We start from the raw sequence: 15,092 nt of genomic DNA, 5'->3' as shown, positions 1-15,092 counted from the left end.
CACAAACGACCAAGCATGAAAAATAAAGTATTTAAGTAAAATACTTCAATTTAAGCGTGGTGGTGGGGGATGGGGGGTTGTGGTAGGAAGTGTCGTGGCCCCAGAGGGAAACTGAGGCAGCAGGAGGGTGGCCCCAGAGGTGGTCACCATAGGGTTGGTTTTGGGGATGGGGGGGGTCCCCACAGTGAGGGGGGTGGGGGAGCCTGGGCGGCGGGTGGCCGTTGACCCCGTGGCTGGCAGGACAGCGTGGCACCCTGCCTGGCACGGTGACGGGAGCAGAAAGGGGAGGGCTCAGCACCTTTGCCCCGTCCCCATCCGTCTCCCTGCAGAGCTGGAGCTGGGTGCCGCCATGGTGGTCACGCTGGGATACTGGGACATCCGTGGGGTGAGTGGGGGGGGTGGGGTGAGGGTCCCAGTGTGTGTGGGGTCCTGGGGAGCACGGGGGGGGTGTTGGTGGGTGCTGACGGTGGGTGCTGTGTCCCCCCAGCTCGCCCATGCCATCCGCCTGCTGCTGGAGTACACGGAGACCCCCTACCAGGAGAGGCAGTACCGGCCCGGCCCCGGTGAGGGGGGGCAGCCAGGGACCACCCCCCCGCGTCCCCTCACCCCCCGCGTCCTCATCACCCGGGTTCGCGCTGTGTCAGAAACCGGCTGGGGAGGAGACCCCCTCCCTGTTCCGCAGGGTGACAGCGCAGCCTGTCCTTCTGCGCCCCTCCCCCCAGCTCCCCCAGCCCCCTCCCCACCCTGGACCTCGCCCCCTGCTCAGGCCCCCCCTTACCTGCCCAGGGTGCCTGGGACGGGGGGGGGGGGAGGGGCACACACGGCTGGTCCTGGGGTGCAGCAGAGACCCCCCCTGCTGCACACTCCCCCCCTCCCCGAATTTGCTGTGGGTGCGATGATGGGTGCCTGGGGGGTACCCCTGCCCCCTCCCCACCCTGGACTTTGACCCCTGCTCAGCGCCCCCTTACCTGCCCAGGGTGCTTGGGACGGGGGGGGGGGGGGTGGTACATGTGGTTGCTCCTGGGGTGCAGCAGAGACCCCCCCTGCTGCACCTCCCCCCCCCCCCCCCCGAATTTGCGGTGGGTGCAAGGGGGGGGTACCCCTGCCCCCTTCCCACCCTGGACCTCGCCCCCTGCTCAGGCCCCCCCCTTACCTGCCCAGGGTGCTTGGGATGGGGGGGGTACATGTGGCTGCTCCTGGGGTGCAGCAGAGACCCCCCCTGCTGCACACTCCAACACCCCCCCCCCCGAATTTGCTGTGGGTGCGATGATGGGTGCCTGGGGGTGTCCCCCCACCCCATCTCTCTGCCCTCCCCCAGCCCCTGACTTTGACCCAAGTGACTGGACCAACGAGAAGGAGAAACTGGGCCTCGACTTCCCCAACGTAGGTGATGGACAGGGAATTGGGGGGTGGGCAGGGGCTGGGGGGGGCACCACAGCTGACTCCCCCCTATGCCCCCCCCCCCCCCCAGCTACCCTATCTCATCGACGGCCCCACCAAGCTGACGCAGAGCAACGCCATCCTGCGCTACATCGCCCGCAAGCACAAGATGTGTGAGTGATGGACGGGGGGGGGGGGGGGGGGGGGTCCCAGCACCAAGGGGGGGTCTCTGGGGTGGAGGGGCTGATGCGTCCCCATCCCGCAGGCGGTGAGACGGAGGAGGAGATGCTGCGCGTGGACATGCTGGAGAACCAGCTCATGGATTTACGGATGAGCTTCGCCCGGCTGTGCTACAACCCCGACTTCGTGAGTACCCCCGTGGGGGGAGGGGGGGGGGGCACAGGGGGACGGCCCCCCACCCCCTGCCACCAGGGTCTTGTCCCTAACCCCACTGGGGACAAGGGGAATCAAGGTGGCCAGCATGGGGGGGGGTGCGCTGGGTGCATCCCTGGCCTGGCTTCAGTCAGGGGGTGATGCCCCTGGGTGCTGGGGGAGTTGGGGGGGCAGCCCCCACCCCAGCTTTGCGCCCCCCCCCCCCCCCCCCCCAGGAGAAGCTGAAGCCAGCGTACCTGGAGCAGCTGCCGGGAAAACTGCGGGAGCTGTCGCGGTTCCTGGGCTCCCGGCCATGGTTTGCAGGGCAGAAGGTAGGTGGGGGGTGCTGGGGGGTTTGGGGGGGTCCTGTGGGGGCTGACCCCTCTGTCACACCCACCCCCCCCCCCCCCCCCCCCAGCTCACCTTCGTGGACTTCTTGGCGTATGACGTGCTGGACCAGCACCGCATGTTCGTCCCCGAGTGCCCTGAGCTGCAGGGCAACCTGGGCCAGTTCCTGCAGCGCTTCGAGGTGAGCGGGGACACGCGGGGACACCCCACTGTCACCGTCCCCGACACCCTGCTGTCACCCACCCCGACACCCCACTGTCCCCAGCACTAGCTGTAGCACCCCAGTGTCCCTGGCCCCATCCTGGGACTCTGGTGTCCCCATCTCTGCCCCAACACCCTGGGGTCCCTGTCCCCATCTCCAACACCCCAGTGTTCCCCACCCCTGTCCCCAACACCTTGGGGTCCTTGTCCCCATCCCTAACAACCCGGTGTCCCTGTATCTGTCCCCATCCCTAACACCCTAGTGTCCCTATCCCTGTCCCTGACACCTGGGGTCCCCATCCCCACCCCGACACCCCGGTGTCCCTGTCCCCATCCCTGAAATTCTGGTGTCCCCATCCCTGACACCCTGGTGTCCCCATCCCCGATACCTTGGGGTCCCCATCCCCACCCTGACACCCCGGGGTCCCTGTCCGCATCCCCATCCCTGACACTCCCCATCCCTACCCCTGACACCCGGTACCCCTGTCCCCATCCCTGAAACTGTGGTGACCCCATCCCTGACACCCTGGTTTCCCTGTCCCCATCTCTGAAACTCTGGTGTCCCCAACCCCATCCCTGACACCCTGGTGTCCCTGTCCCCATCCCCATCCCTGACACCCCGGGGTCCCTGTCCCCATCCCTGAAATTCTGGTGTCCCCATCCCTGACACCCTGGTGTCCCCATCCCCGATACCTTGGGGTCCCCATCCCCACCCTGACACCCCGGGGTCCCTGTCCGCATCCCCATCCCTGACACTCCCCATCCCTACCCCTGACACCCGGTACCCCTGTCCCCATCCCTGAAACTGTGGTGTCCCCATCCCTGACACCCTGGTTTCCCTGTCCCCATCTCTGAAACTCTGGTGTCCCCAACCCCATCCCTGACACCCTGGTGTCCCTGTCCCCATCCCCATCCCTGACACCCTGGGGTCCCTGTCCCCATCCCTGACACCCCAAGGTCCCTGTCCCCATCCCCATCCCTGACATCCTGGTGTCCCCATCCCCACCCCAGACATTCCAGTGTCCCTGTCCCCATCTCCATCCCTGACACCCTGGGGTCCCTGTCCCCATCCCCATCCCTGACACCCCAAGGTCCCTGTCCCCATCCCTGACACCCCGGGGTCCCTGTCCCCATCCCCATCCCTGACATCCTGGTGTCCCCATCCCCACCCCAGACATTCCAGTGTCCCTGTCCCCATCCCTGACACCCTGGGGTCCCTGTCCCCATCCCCATCCCTGACATCCTGGTGTCCCCATCCCCACCCCAGACATTCCAGTGTCCCTGTCCCCATCCCTGACACCCCGGGGTCCCTGTCCCCATCCCCATCCCTGACACCCTGGTGTCCCTGTCCCCATCCCCATCCCTGACATCCTGGTGTCCCCATCCCCACCCCAAACATTCCAGTGTCCCTGTCCCCATCCCTGACACCCCGGGGTCCCTGTCCCCATCCCATTCCTCCCCGCAGGCTCTGGAGAAGATCTCCGCTTACATGCGGTCGGGGCGCTTCATGAAGTCCCCCATTTTCTGGCGCACGGCGCAGTGGTGCAACACCAAGGAGTGAGCGGGGTGTCCCCCCATGTCCCCCCCGCCCCCCCCGTGCTCCCCTCGCACCCCCCTCCCACACCCCCAGCCCCCTCCCCTGTTGAATAAGTCGCGGGGGGGCGGGGGGGGGGGCTCCCCCCTTGTCCAGCTGCTGTGATGAGCATGGAATCATAGAATCGTGGGAATGTAGAGTTGTGGAATCGTGGAATTGTGGAATTGTGGAATCATGGAGTTGTAGAATTGTGGAATTTTATAATTGTGGGATTGTGGAACCGTGGAATGGTGGAATTGTGGAATTATAAGTTTGTGGAATGGTGGAATTGTAGAATTGTGGGATTGTGGAATCATGGAATCATGGAATTGTGGAATTGTAAGTTTGTGGAATGGTGGAATTGTAGAATTGTGGGATTGTAGAATCGTGGAATCATGGAATTGTGGAATCATGGAATTGTATAACTGTGGAATTGTGGAATCGTAGAATCATGGAATTGTGGAATCATGGAATTGTGGAATCATAGAATTGTGGAATTGTGGAATCATGGAATCATGGAATTGTGGAATCATAGAATTGTGGAATTGTGGCATCGCTGAGGTTGGAGAAGACCTTTAAGATCGCCGGCTCCAGCCACTAACCCAGCACGGCCAAGGCCACCACTAACCCATGTCCCCAAGTGCCACATCTCAGTGTCTTTTAAATCCCTGGGGGATGGTGACACCCCCCTGCCCCCCCCGGCAGCCTGTCCCAACCCACCGGGCAGGCACACTTGGGTGGGTTTTGCTAATAATGGAACGGGATAAATAAGCTGTAATTTTTATTATTTTTTTTTTGAGGGGGGGGGGTTGCATTGTGGAACACCCCCAGCTTTGCACGGCCCTGACCATCCTGCCGGGGGCTGCGGGGACCCCCGCCTTGTGGGGGGATCCCCCATCTTCTGGGGGTGACTCCTGGGGGGTAATGGAAGAGGGGGCTATTGGACCCTCCTGCACCCTGGGGTGGGGGGAAGCCATTCCCACATGCCCCCCCTCCCCACATAATGGGGACCCCCATGGGGGATGTGGGCCCCCCGAATAATGAGGCCTCCATGCAAATTAGGGGGTTGAAAGGGGGGACACCCGTGCCCCTTGAGGGGGGGGTCACAGAGACGCTCATGCCCCCCCAGGATAAGACAGTGCCTATGCAGACAGGGGGGGCCTGCTCCCCAAAGCCAAGGGGACCCCCATGCAGTCCGAGGGGCTTCGAGGGAGGATTCGTGCCCCTCCCCAAAATAAAGGGGACCACATACAGCTTGGGGATGCAAAGGCGGCGTCATCCCCCCCCACCCCACCCCCGATGAATATTGGGGGGGTCATGGGGAGGCCCATGCCCTTCCCAGGACTAGGGGACCCCAATGCAGACTGCCCCCCCCCCAGGATAAGGGGGACTGCCCATGCACCCTGCGTGATCCAAGGGGGGGTACTCATGCACCCCCCCCAGGTAAGGGGGACCCCTATGCCATCGGGGGGCCACAGACCCCCCAGGGTAAGGGGGACTGCCCTGCACACTGTGGGGCTCAAGGGGGGGCAACATGTATCTTGGATGGGTTGCAAGGGGGGGTCCCATGCCCCCAGGATAAGAGGGATCCCACACGGACTGGGGGGGCTGCTCCCCAAAGCGGGGGGGGATGGGGGGGCACCCCAGGATGAGGGGTCTCCAGGGACCCCGAGGGGGGGGGTCAGAGCCCCCACTGCAGGCGGGGGCGCCCCGTAACCCAAGACGGGGGGGGGGGGGGCACAGGGGACACGACTCCCCCCACCCCCAGCCACATCCAGCGCTGTCTCCCGCTAAGCCCCGCCCCGCCGCGCCCCGCCCCGTTAAGCCCCGCCCCCAACGCGAGGAGGGGGCGGGGCGGGGCCGCGGTCACGCGGAGGGGGGTGGGGCAGAGGGAGCGGCGCGCGCGGCCATGGCGGTGTTGGGCTACTGGGACATCCGCGGCGTGAGCGCGGGGCTGGGGGGGGGGGGGGGGAACGGTCTGACCCCCCAGCGTGGGCTCCCCCCTGCTCCTGGGGGGGCTCTGGGGGTTCCCCTGCTCCCGGGGGCGGGTCTGGGGGTTCCCCTGCTCCGGGGGGGGGGGGGGGGCTGAGGGGGGGTGTTTCTGCTTCTGGGGGGGGCTGGGTGGTCCCTTGCCCTTGGGAGGGGGCTGGGGGGGTCTCTCTGCTTCTGGGAGGGAGCTGTGGGGGTCCCCTGCTCCCGGGGGGGGGGTGTCTTTCTGCTCCTTTAGGGGGGATATGGGGGTCCCCTTGGTCTTGGGAGGGAGCTGGGGGGGTCTCTCTGCTTCTGGGGGGGGAGCTGGGGGGTCCCCCTTGGTCTTAGGAGGGGGCTGGGGGGGGGTTCGCTGCTCCTTAGGGGGGATATGGGGGTCCCCTTGGTCTTGGGAGGGGGCTGGGGGGGTCTCTCTGCTCCTGGGGGGGGAGCTGGGGGGTCCCCTTGGTCTTAGGAGGGGGCTGGGGGGGGGTCGCTGCTCCTTAGGGGGGATATGGGGGTCCCCTTGGTCTTGGGAGGGGGCTGGGGGATTTCTCTGCTTCTGGGAGGGAGCTGTGGGGGTCCCCTGCTCCCGGGGGGGGTGTCTTTCTGCTCCTTTAGGGGGGATATGGGGGTCCCCTTGGTCTTGGGAGGGGGCTGGGGGGGTCTCTCTGCTCCTGGGGGGGGTCCCCTTGGTCTTGGAGGGGATGTTGTTTTGGGGGGAACCCAGTGGGTTGTGGGGTCCCCCCTGCCTGTGGGGGGTGGGTGGGTGGACAGACAGATGGGACTTGGCTCATCCTCCTCTGTACCTCAGTTTCCCCATGATGGGGGGGTGGGGGATTTTTTGGGGGGTCTCACTGATCCCCGCCCTCCCCCCTCCCCCCCCCCCCCCCCCCCCCCCAGCTTGCCCATGCCATCCGCCTGCTGCTGGAATACACCGAGACGCCCTACGAGGACAAGCTCTACAGTTGTGGGGAAGGTAGGGGGGGGGGGGCAGGGGGGTCCCCACACCACCCTCAACCTCTCTGGCTTCTGGGGGGGGGGGCACAGCATCACCCAACACCCCCCTGTCCCCCCCCCCCCCCTCCAGCTCCCGACTACGACAAGAGCCAATGGATCAATGAGAAGGAGAAGCTGGGGCTGGACTTCCCCAACGTAGGTGGTCTTGAGCGGGGGGGGTGGTCCTGGGGGTGGGTCCCGGGTGGCCCCACGCCTCGGTGGCCCCACGCCTCGGTGTGTCCCCCAGCTCCCTTACTTCATCGACGGCCCCACCAAGCTGACGCAGAGCAACGCCATCATGCGCTACATCGCCCGCAAGCACAAGATGTGTGAGTGCTGTAGTAGGCTTGGAGTAGGGATGGAGTAAGGTGGGGTGGGCAGGGATGGGGTGAGGTAGGGTTGGAGTTGGGCTTTGGCGTTTGGATTATGGTTGGAGTTGGAGGTAATTCCGCCTTGGGGTTGGAGTAAGGTTGGAGTTGGGGCTGTTGGGGGATGCCCCTGGGTGCTGTGTCCCCATCGCGCAGGCGGTGAGACGGAGGAGGAGATCCTCCGCGTGGACATGCTGGAGAACCAGATCATGGATTTCCGCATGAGCCTGGTGATGGTCTGCTACAACCCCGACTTCGTGAGTGTCCCGGCGCTGGGTGACCCGTGCCGGGGGTCCTCCCTGGCCATGCCTTGGGCTGCCTCAGCCTCGAGGACCCCCTGTGGGTCCCCCCTCCCACCACCCCTCCCTCCTGCAGGAGAAGCTCAAGCCGGGCTACCTGGAGCAGCTCCCGGGCAAGCTGAAGCTCTTCTCCAACTTCTTGGGGGACAGAAAGTGGTTTGCAGGAGAGAAGGTACAACCGAGACCCTGGAGGGGGGGGGTAGGGGGGGCTGGGCAGGGGGTTTGTGCTCACTGTGTCCCCTCTCCGTCCCAGCTCACCTTCGTGGACTTCCTGATGTTCGACGTGCTGGAGCAGAACCGCATCTTTGAGCCCAAGTGCCTGGAGCCCTTCAAGAACCTCAAGGACTTCATGGATCGCTTTGGGGTGAGCGAGGCCACCCCGGCCGTCACCCTCCTGCCCTGGGGAAGGTCCCTGGTCCCCGGGGGCATCCAGAAGTGGGGGGATACCCCGGTGGGAGGGGTCTCTGACATTGCCTTCGCCCCCAGGCCCTGGAGAAGGTGGCTGCCTACATGAAGTCCAGCCGCTTCCTGAAGATGCCCATCAACAACAAGATGGCCAAGTGGGGCAACAAGAAGGAGTAGGGGCTTAGCATGGGGCAAGGGCAGCTGGGGGGGTCCTGACCTGGCCCCCCCGGCACCCTCCATTGCAGGGTGGGGTGGGCACCGCTGGTGTGAAGCCCCCCAAGACAATAAAGTGCTTTAGATGTGGCACCCTGAGCCCCCGCCCCGAGTACTGTGGTGTTGGGGAGTGGTGGTGGGGGGGCACTGAGCTTGCCCCTCGCCCATCGTGGGGAGGCTGGTGGGTGTGGGGGTGTCACCCACCACCCCAGCCCCCCCGCCTTGGCTTGGCTGGGGTTTGGGGGGGCATGAGCGCAGCCCTGTGCTGTCCCCAGGGCCCCCCCCCATGCTCCGTGGGAAAGGAGCCCTGCTCATTAGCACATTCCTGCCGCTAATGAGGCTGCTTTGACAAAGGGGCAGGGAGGGGGGGGGGGCGTGGTACCCTGCCACCCCCCCACGCTGCAGAGCAGGGTGAGCTGGGGACAGCCCTGTCCCTTGGGCCCCTCGCTGCCACCAACCTCTGCATACGCGGGGGGGGTGCCCAGGATGGGGACCTGGGGGTGTCCCTTGCCGGGCCCCCAGGGGGGGTGGCACACCGTGGCCCCCTCCCTGCCCCAGCGGGGTGGCCCCCTTGCAGACCCTGGTTCTGTCACTCTTTATTTTCCACGGCCATCGCTATACATTTTGAGGGGTGCACACCCATTGCCTGCCCCCCCCCCCCCCCCACTTCCCTGGGGGGGCCCCAGCAGCGCATCTCCCCGGGGGGAGATGTGCCCCCTGGTGCAGCAGGGGGGGGGTCCCAGCATCCTTGTGCCATCGATGGTTTTGGGGGTGACATGTCCCCTAACCCCCAAGGCTCTCAGTCTTGGGGGGGCCAGGTGGGTTGGGGGTGTGGGGTCCCCCCCCCCCGGGTCCTGCAGTGCCTGGGGTGCTCCATCCTGCGGGGTGCGTGGTGGGGACAGCAGCGCGGTGGCTCAATCCCTGGGGTCCATCTGCAGAGGAGGGGAAGGGTGATGGGGGGGGGGGGAGGAGCCCTGGGGAGGGGGTGGGTGGGGGGGCGCGGGGCTGGGGGTCCCTTACCCCCAGGGATGTCCTGGCGGAGGAGAGCTTGAAGAGGACCCGCCGCCACTCCTCGGGGCAGACGGCTTGCAGCTCCGCCGGGCTCATCTGCAGCAGCTGGGACCCCGTCAGCACCCCCAGGCACCGCACTGTGCTGTGGTGTGTGATGGACAAAGGGGTGAGCAGGGCTTCCTCCCCCACCCCCCCCCCACCCCCAAAATGGAGCCAGATGGGTTGGGGGGGCTCAAGGATCCACCTACATCCGTGAGAAGCCCTTGTCCTTCAGCCAGGCTGTGACCTCCGCCGGTGAGGAGTTGGGGTGCAGGTTGGGGGGGCTGTCCTGGGGAGGGGGACAAGGGGAGGGGGCAGCGGGGTAGCCCCCTGTCACCTCTTCCTGGTAGTGTGGTACAGGGAGGGCAGAGGGGACACCCACCTGGCTGGCACTGTCCCCCCCCCTGTGCCCCTGCCCCAGGGGCTCCACGATGTTGCTGGGGACGTAGCCCTTGTCCCCCCAGCCATTCTGCACCAGCCACCACTTGTTCCGCTGGTCCAGGACCTAAGGTGATGGGAGGGGGGCACGCTGCTGTCACCCCCTTCCAGGACCCCCAGCAGGCAGGGTGGGGGTCCCAGAGCCATCCTCCCCAGGAGCACCCATAGCGGGGGACGCCCCCGGGTTCTACCTGCAGCGTGTCCCCCACCCTGACGCTCAGCTCCTGCGGGTTCCTGCCCTGAAACTCATACAGGGCTTGGACCAGCCCCTGGGCAGGGAGGGGGGCCCTGGAGATGGGGGGGGGGGGAGGGGGGGGAGAAGCATCCAGCCAGAGGCCAAATCCTGCCCCAGCCCTCAGCATCTGCAGGGCAGAGGGAGCACTTACGCTTGGCCGGGACTGTCCCTGCGGCCGGTGAGCGGTGACTGCGCGGGGAGCAGAGAGGGGGTCGCGTGTTGGGAGTGACTTGGGGAAACTGAGGCAGGTGGCGGGAGGTCCTGCCCCCCCCCCAGCTGTACCTGCTCCATGGGAGGGGGCAGCCACCCATCCGAGAAGACCGGGATGTAGTGGGGCACCAGGTTGCCGTTGGGGTACTCTGCCCTGCAACGGGCGGGGGGAGAGCCAAGGTGGGTGCTGTGACCCTCCCCCACCCCATCCAAGGCTAGACACACCCCCTTTTGGTGCTGGAGGATGGGGGGGGGGTGTTGCCCCCCACCTGGGCTTGTTCCAGGCGATGCCCAGGGTCTTCCAGGTGCGGTGGTGGTCCTGGTGCAGGGTCTTCTCCAGCAGCTCCAGCGCCTCCGGCAGCAGCAGCGGCGCCTCCACGGCCGCGGGCAGGCTGGGGCTGGGGCAGTGCTGCAGCACCTGGGGCGGGCAGTCAGTGCCCCCCGCGGGGGGGGATGGGCTGACCCCTCCCCCCCCCCCCCCCCCCGCTCACCCCTTTGCGGGGGGACACCCCGGTCGGGGGGCACTCACGAAGGAGAGGGCCGTGAAGATGAGGTGCAGCAGCTGGGAGGGGTCCGGGTCCCGCACGTGCTGGTGGGTCCGGCCCTGCGTGGAGGGGGGAGAGGGTGTCCCCAGGCAGCGCCCCCCCCGTCCCCAGGCAGCCCCCCCGTCCCCATGCAGCCCCCCTGTCCCCAAGTACCCCCCCCATCCCCATGCAATCTCCTTTTTCCCAAACAGCCCCCCCCATCCACTCGCAGCATCCCCCCACCCCCAGGCACCCCCTCTCCATCCCCACGCAGACCCCCTGTCTCCACGTAGCCCCCCCATCCCCAAGGCCCCTTGTCCCCAAGTACCCCCCTGTCCCCACGCAGTCCCCTTTTTCCCAGGTAGCCCCCCCCATCCCCACGCAGATCCCGCATCTCCATGCAGATTCCCCTGTTCCCAAGTGCCCCCCATCGCCACGCAGCCCCCCGCCCCCCATCCCCAAGGCCTCTCACCTGCATGCAGCCCCTCTGTCCCCAAGTACCCCCCTGTCCCCATGAAGTCCCCTTTTTCCTACGCAGCCCCCCATCCCCGTGTAGATCCCCCATCCCCAAGGCACCCCCATCCCCATGTACCCCCCTATCCCTGTGCAATCCCCCTTTTCCCACACAGCCCCCCCCATCCCCACACTCCCAGCAGTGCAGCACCCAGGGACCCCCCCGGGGGTGCCCACTAGCCGGGGGTGGGGTGGGGGTGGGGGTGGTGTCACATCCAGCCCGCCAGGACCTACCAGTAGGTTGAGGCCATATTTCACCTTCTGGAAAAACTCTGTGTAGTCACCCTTGGAGGGCAGAGCTGGGGGCAGAGGAAGGGCTGGCACCGGGCTGGGACCCCCGGATGGGACCCCCGCCCCCCCCTGGCACACAGCGCCCCCCCCTCACCACCTTTCTTCTTCATCTTCTTCTTCTTCTTGACGTTGGTGGTGCCGTCCATGCCCAGGGCTGTCTTCAGCTGGACCATGAAGAGCTCCAAGTCGCTCAGCACGTGGTTAAGGACCTCCTGCAGGAGCAGGATGGGACCCGGTAGGTGCTGGCTTGGTTGAGGGGGGGTGGTGGGGGGCTCAGCTGTCCCCACCGGAGCTGGGGTGGCGGTGAGGTGGCACTTACAACATCGCGGTCCACGCTGGACGTGACCTGGCCGGGGGGGTCGGTCCGTGGCATCCGCTGGGTGTCCACCGAGCCTGGGGATGGCAGAGGGTCCCAGCTCCGCTGCCTGCCCCCCACCCCGCTCCTGGGGAAACTGAGGCACACTGCACCCCCCCACCCACAGACTCACTGTAGTCCGAGGAGGGCAGCCCACGCTGGGGGGGCGCGTGGAAGTCGGGCTCGGGGGTCTCTGCCCACCGATTTGGGGCCACGTAGGGACCCTGCCCGTATGGGGGGGGCAGGCTCGGCGGCGAGTCCAGGCTGCTCCTGGGAAAGGAGGGATGGGGAGGGGGGGCTGAGCCGGGGGGGTGGGGTACGGAGTGATGGGGGGGGTCTGTGGGGTGGTGGGGTGGGAGGGGGATCTGAGCCCAAGGGTGGGGTGTGGGGGTCTGTGCCTGAGGGTTTGGGGGAGGAGGTGGGGGGGCTGAGCCTGGGGAGGGGATGGCTGTGCCCATGGGGGTGAGGGGAGACTGAGCCCAGGGGTGGGGTGGAGGTGTGGGAGGGGGTCTGTGCCCATGGGGACGGAGTGGGAGGGGGGCTGAGCCAAGAGCTGGGGTACTAGGGCAAAAGGGGGGGGGGGTGTCCACTCCCTGGGAAAGTGTGGGGGGATCTCTGCCAAGGGGGGGAGCAGGCAGAAGGGGGTCTGTGCCCCCAGGGAGGGACTCTTTGGGGGATGTGGGGGCAGCATGGGCTTATCCCCCACCCCCAGGGAGACCGCCACAGACACCCCCACCCCCCCCAATTTGGGGGGAGGGGGCAAACAACCACACGCCCCCTTACCTGTGCCCATATTGACTCCTCTGCTCCTCCTTCCACCGCTTCACCAGCTTCTCCAGGCTGCCCTTCAGCGTCTCTGCCTGGCACAGACCCACCACCATCAACCCCCCCACCCCGGGGTGCTGCCCCCCGCCCCTTACCCACCCTCAGGGCTCACCCCCAGATGCTGGCACTGGAAGAGGAGGACGCTGGTCCCCGGGGGGTTCCGCTCCCGCACGCTGATGGCCAAGACCGAGTCGTAGCCGCAGCCGCCCAGCATGGCCGAGCAGCCCTGCACGCTGCCCAGCGGGTAAGTGTCCACCTCCTCCTGGCCGGGGGGAAACGGGGGGCTCAGCCCCCCCAGAGTGGCTAGGGGGAGGGAAGGGCTAAGGGGATGCCAGGGTTAAAGGGGGGCTAGGGCGTGGGAGGCCTGTAGGGTTGTGGGGTGTTAAGGGTTAATGGGGATGGAGGTGTTATGGGGGGGTACAGCCAGGGGAATGCCAGGTTTTTGGGGGTGCTGTCTTAGGGGGGTGCATGGGGTGGTATTGGGGGGGCAGCAGGGTTGTGGGGGTGCCAGAGCTGGGGGACAACAGGGTTGTGGAGGTGCCAGGGTTGTGGGGGTGCCAGAGCTGGGGGGGCAGCAGGGTTGTGGGGGTGCCAGGGTTATGGGGGTGCCAGAGCTGGGGGGAAGCAGGATTATGGGGGTGCCAGCGGGTGCCAGAACTGGGGGCAACAGGGTTATGGGGGTGCCAGGGTTATGGGGGTGCCAGAGCTGGGGGGCAGCAGGGTTGTGGGGGTGCCAGGGTTATGGGGGTGCCAGAGCTGGGGGGCAGCAGGGTTGTGGGTGTGCCAGGGTTATGGGGGTGCCAGAGCTGGGGGGCAGCAGGGTTGTGGGGGTGCCAGAACTGGGGGGCAACAGGGTTATGGGGGTGCCAGGGTTGTGGGGGTGCCAGAACTGGGGGGCAGCAGGGTTGTGGGGGTGCCAGGGTTATGGGGGTGCCAGGGTTATGGGGGTGCCAGAACTGGGGGGCAGCAGGGTTATGGGGGTGCCAGGGTTATGGGGGTGCCAGGGTTATGGGGGTGCCAGAACTGGGGGGCAGCAGGGTTATGGGGGTGCCAGGGTTATGGGGGTGCCAGAACTGGGGGGCAACAGGGTTATGGGGGTGCCAGGGTTAGGGGGGTGCCAGGGTTCTGGGGGTGCCAGAACTGGGGGGCAGCAGGGTTATGGGGGTGCCAGGGTTATGGGGGTGCCAGAGCTGGGGGGCGGCAGGGTTATGGGGGTGCCAGGGTTATGGGGGTGCCAGAGCTGGGGGGCAACAGGGTTATGGGGGTGCCAGGGTTATGGGGGTGCCAGAACTGGGGGGCAACAGGGTTATGGGGGTGCCAGGGTTATGGGGGTGCCAGAGCTGGGGGGCAACAGGGTTATGGGGGTGCCAGGGTTGTGGTTGGGGCCGGGGCCAAGGGGGTGCCAGAGCTGTGGCAGTGCGAAGGTGCGGGGGGTGCCAGGGTTACGGGGGTGCCATAGCTGGGGCAACACCAGGTTTTGGGGGGTTTTGGGTCCAGGGCAGGTGTCAAGGTGGGTGCTGTGGCCAGGGGGTGCCAGGGCTACGGGTGCAGGGGGCGTGCCAGCGCTGGGGGGGTGTCGGAAGGCTAATGTGCATGTGGGGGTGAAGGGGGGTACCCGGGATTAATGGGGTGCTATGGCTGGAGTGGGTGTCAGGGCCAGGGGGGTGCGAGGCCCATTGCGGGGGGGACACCAGGGTTATGGGGTGCCAGAGCTGCTGGGGGTCCCACAGCTGGGGGAACACCCGATTTATGGGGGCGCTGGGTGCAGAGTGGGTGCCATGGCCGAGCTGGGTGCCCTGACCAGGGGGTACCAGACTTTGGGGGTGCCCTGGCCAGGGGGTACCTTGCTCTCTACATCCCTCAGCACCAGTTCCTGGTCCTTGACTTGCAGGATGAGGTCCTGCCCCCAGACCCGTCCCTGAGCCTCCAGCACCTTCAGGTGCTCCAGGCAGTCGTCGGCGCTGCGGATGTCCCTCTCCAGGCGCACTGTGAGCAGGTGCTGAGGGGGACACGGGTGGCACCGGGTGCCCTGTTGTCACCCCCCTGCTCTGCAAACTGGGGGCACCCAGGCAAGGCTGGGGGGCTCGGGGCAGTTTGGGGGTGTCCTACCTCAACGTGGTGCTGGAAATCGCTTTGGGGCTTGAGCAGGGTCTGGCTGTAGTCCTTACGCTGGTCTGGGGGGCACGAAGGGTCAGGGGAGGGGACAAGTGGGGGACAGGAGTGGGGGGGGGGGGGGGTTGGGGGGCAGCCCTCACTCACTGTAGATGCTTTTCCCACTGGGGCGGGCGAAGCTGTTGGACCGTGGAAGGGGGGAGCTGCTGTCGTATTCGCTGCTGGATGGACGGAGGGACGGACCTTTGTGACCTGCAGCGTGGTCCCCTCTCCCCACCCAGCCCTTGGGGGTCCCCAAGGTGGGGACACCCCCACCCTGCTGGTACTCACCGGGATGGGAACTTGTCCCAGCACCTGAAGGGGTCTCCCATCTTGCCGGGGGCAGCGAGGGTGCCTCGCTTCTGCTCTGGGGT

General features: G+C 66.8%; 3 protein-coding genes across 3 annotated transcripts; 2 read left to right on the top strand and 1 right to left on the bottom strand.

Annotated features, from left to right (window-relative positions):
- Nucleotides 1–250: 250 nt before the first annotated feature.
- Nucleotides 251–4,302, top strand: LOC121098525 (glutathione S-transferase 2). Its single transcript, XM_040616600.1, has 8 exons — nucleotides 251–385; nucleotides 488–563; nucleotides 1,319–1,383; nucleotides 1,472–1,553; nucleotides 1,646–1,746; nucleotides 1,989–2,084; nucleotides 2,171–2,281; nucleotides 3,767–4,302. The coding sequence occupies exons 1-8, from the start codon at nucleotides 350–352 to the stop codon at nucleotides 3,860–3,862; spliced, it is 663 nt and encodes a 220-aa protein (XP_040472534.1). The 5' UTR covers nucleotides 251–349; the 3' UTR covers nucleotides 3,863–4,302.
- A 1,390-nt stretch (nucleotides 4,303–5,692) lies between these two features.
- LOC121098526 (glutathione S-transferase Mu 1-like) lies at nucleotides 5,693–8,225 on the top strand. The gene is made up of 8 exons (XM_040616601.1): nucleotides 5,693–5,816; nucleotides 6,746–6,821; nucleotides 6,933–6,997; nucleotides 7,089–7,170; nucleotides 7,366–7,466; nucleotides 7,585–7,680; nucleotides 7,762–7,872; nucleotides 7,995–8,225. The coding sequence occupies exons 1-8, from the start codon at nucleotides 5,784–5,786 to the stop codon at nucleotides 8,088–8,090; spliced, it is 660 nt and encodes a 219-aa protein (XP_040472535.1). The 5' UTR covers nucleotides 5,693–5,783; the 3' UTR covers nucleotides 8,091–8,225.
- A 485-nt stretch (nucleotides 8,226–8,710) lies between these two features.
- Nucleotides 8,711–15,092, bottom strand: EPS8L3 (EPS8 like 3). Its single transcript, XM_040616950.1, has 18 exons — nucleotides 15,010–15,092; nucleotides 14,827–14,900; nucleotides 14,677–14,741; nucleotides 14,411–14,566; nucleotides 12,680–12,829; nucleotides 12,526–12,602; nucleotides 11,876–12,012; nucleotides 11,707–11,780; nucleotides 11,482–11,599; nucleotides 11,331–11,395; nucleotides 10,589–10,663; nucleotides 10,329–10,477; nucleotides 10,001–10,213; nucleotides 9,806–9,896; nucleotides 9,559–9,681; nucleotides 9,386–9,465; nucleotides 9,147–9,279; nucleotides 8,711–9,058 (listed from the first exon to the last, which is right to left on the bottom strand). Exons 1-18 carry the CDS (start codon nucleotides 15,048–15,050, stop codon nucleotides 9,041–9,043), a joined length of 1,839 nt encoding a protein of 612 aa, XP_040472884.1. The 5' UTR covers nucleotides 15,051–15,092; the 3' UTR covers nucleotides 8,711–9,040.

The sequence above is a fragment of the Falco naumanni genome, chromosome 17 (genome assembly GCF_017639655.2).
Source record: "Falco naumanni isolate bFalNau1 chromosome 17, bFalNau1.pat, whole genome shotgun sequence".
In the NCBI taxonomy this organism is placed as follows: domain Eukaryota; kingdom Metazoa; phylum Chordata; class Aves; order Falconiformes; family Falconidae; genus Falco; species Falco naumanni.
The sequence above is the reverse complement of the archived record's forward strand: the minus strand, read 5'-3'. Positions and strand labels throughout refer to the sequence as shown.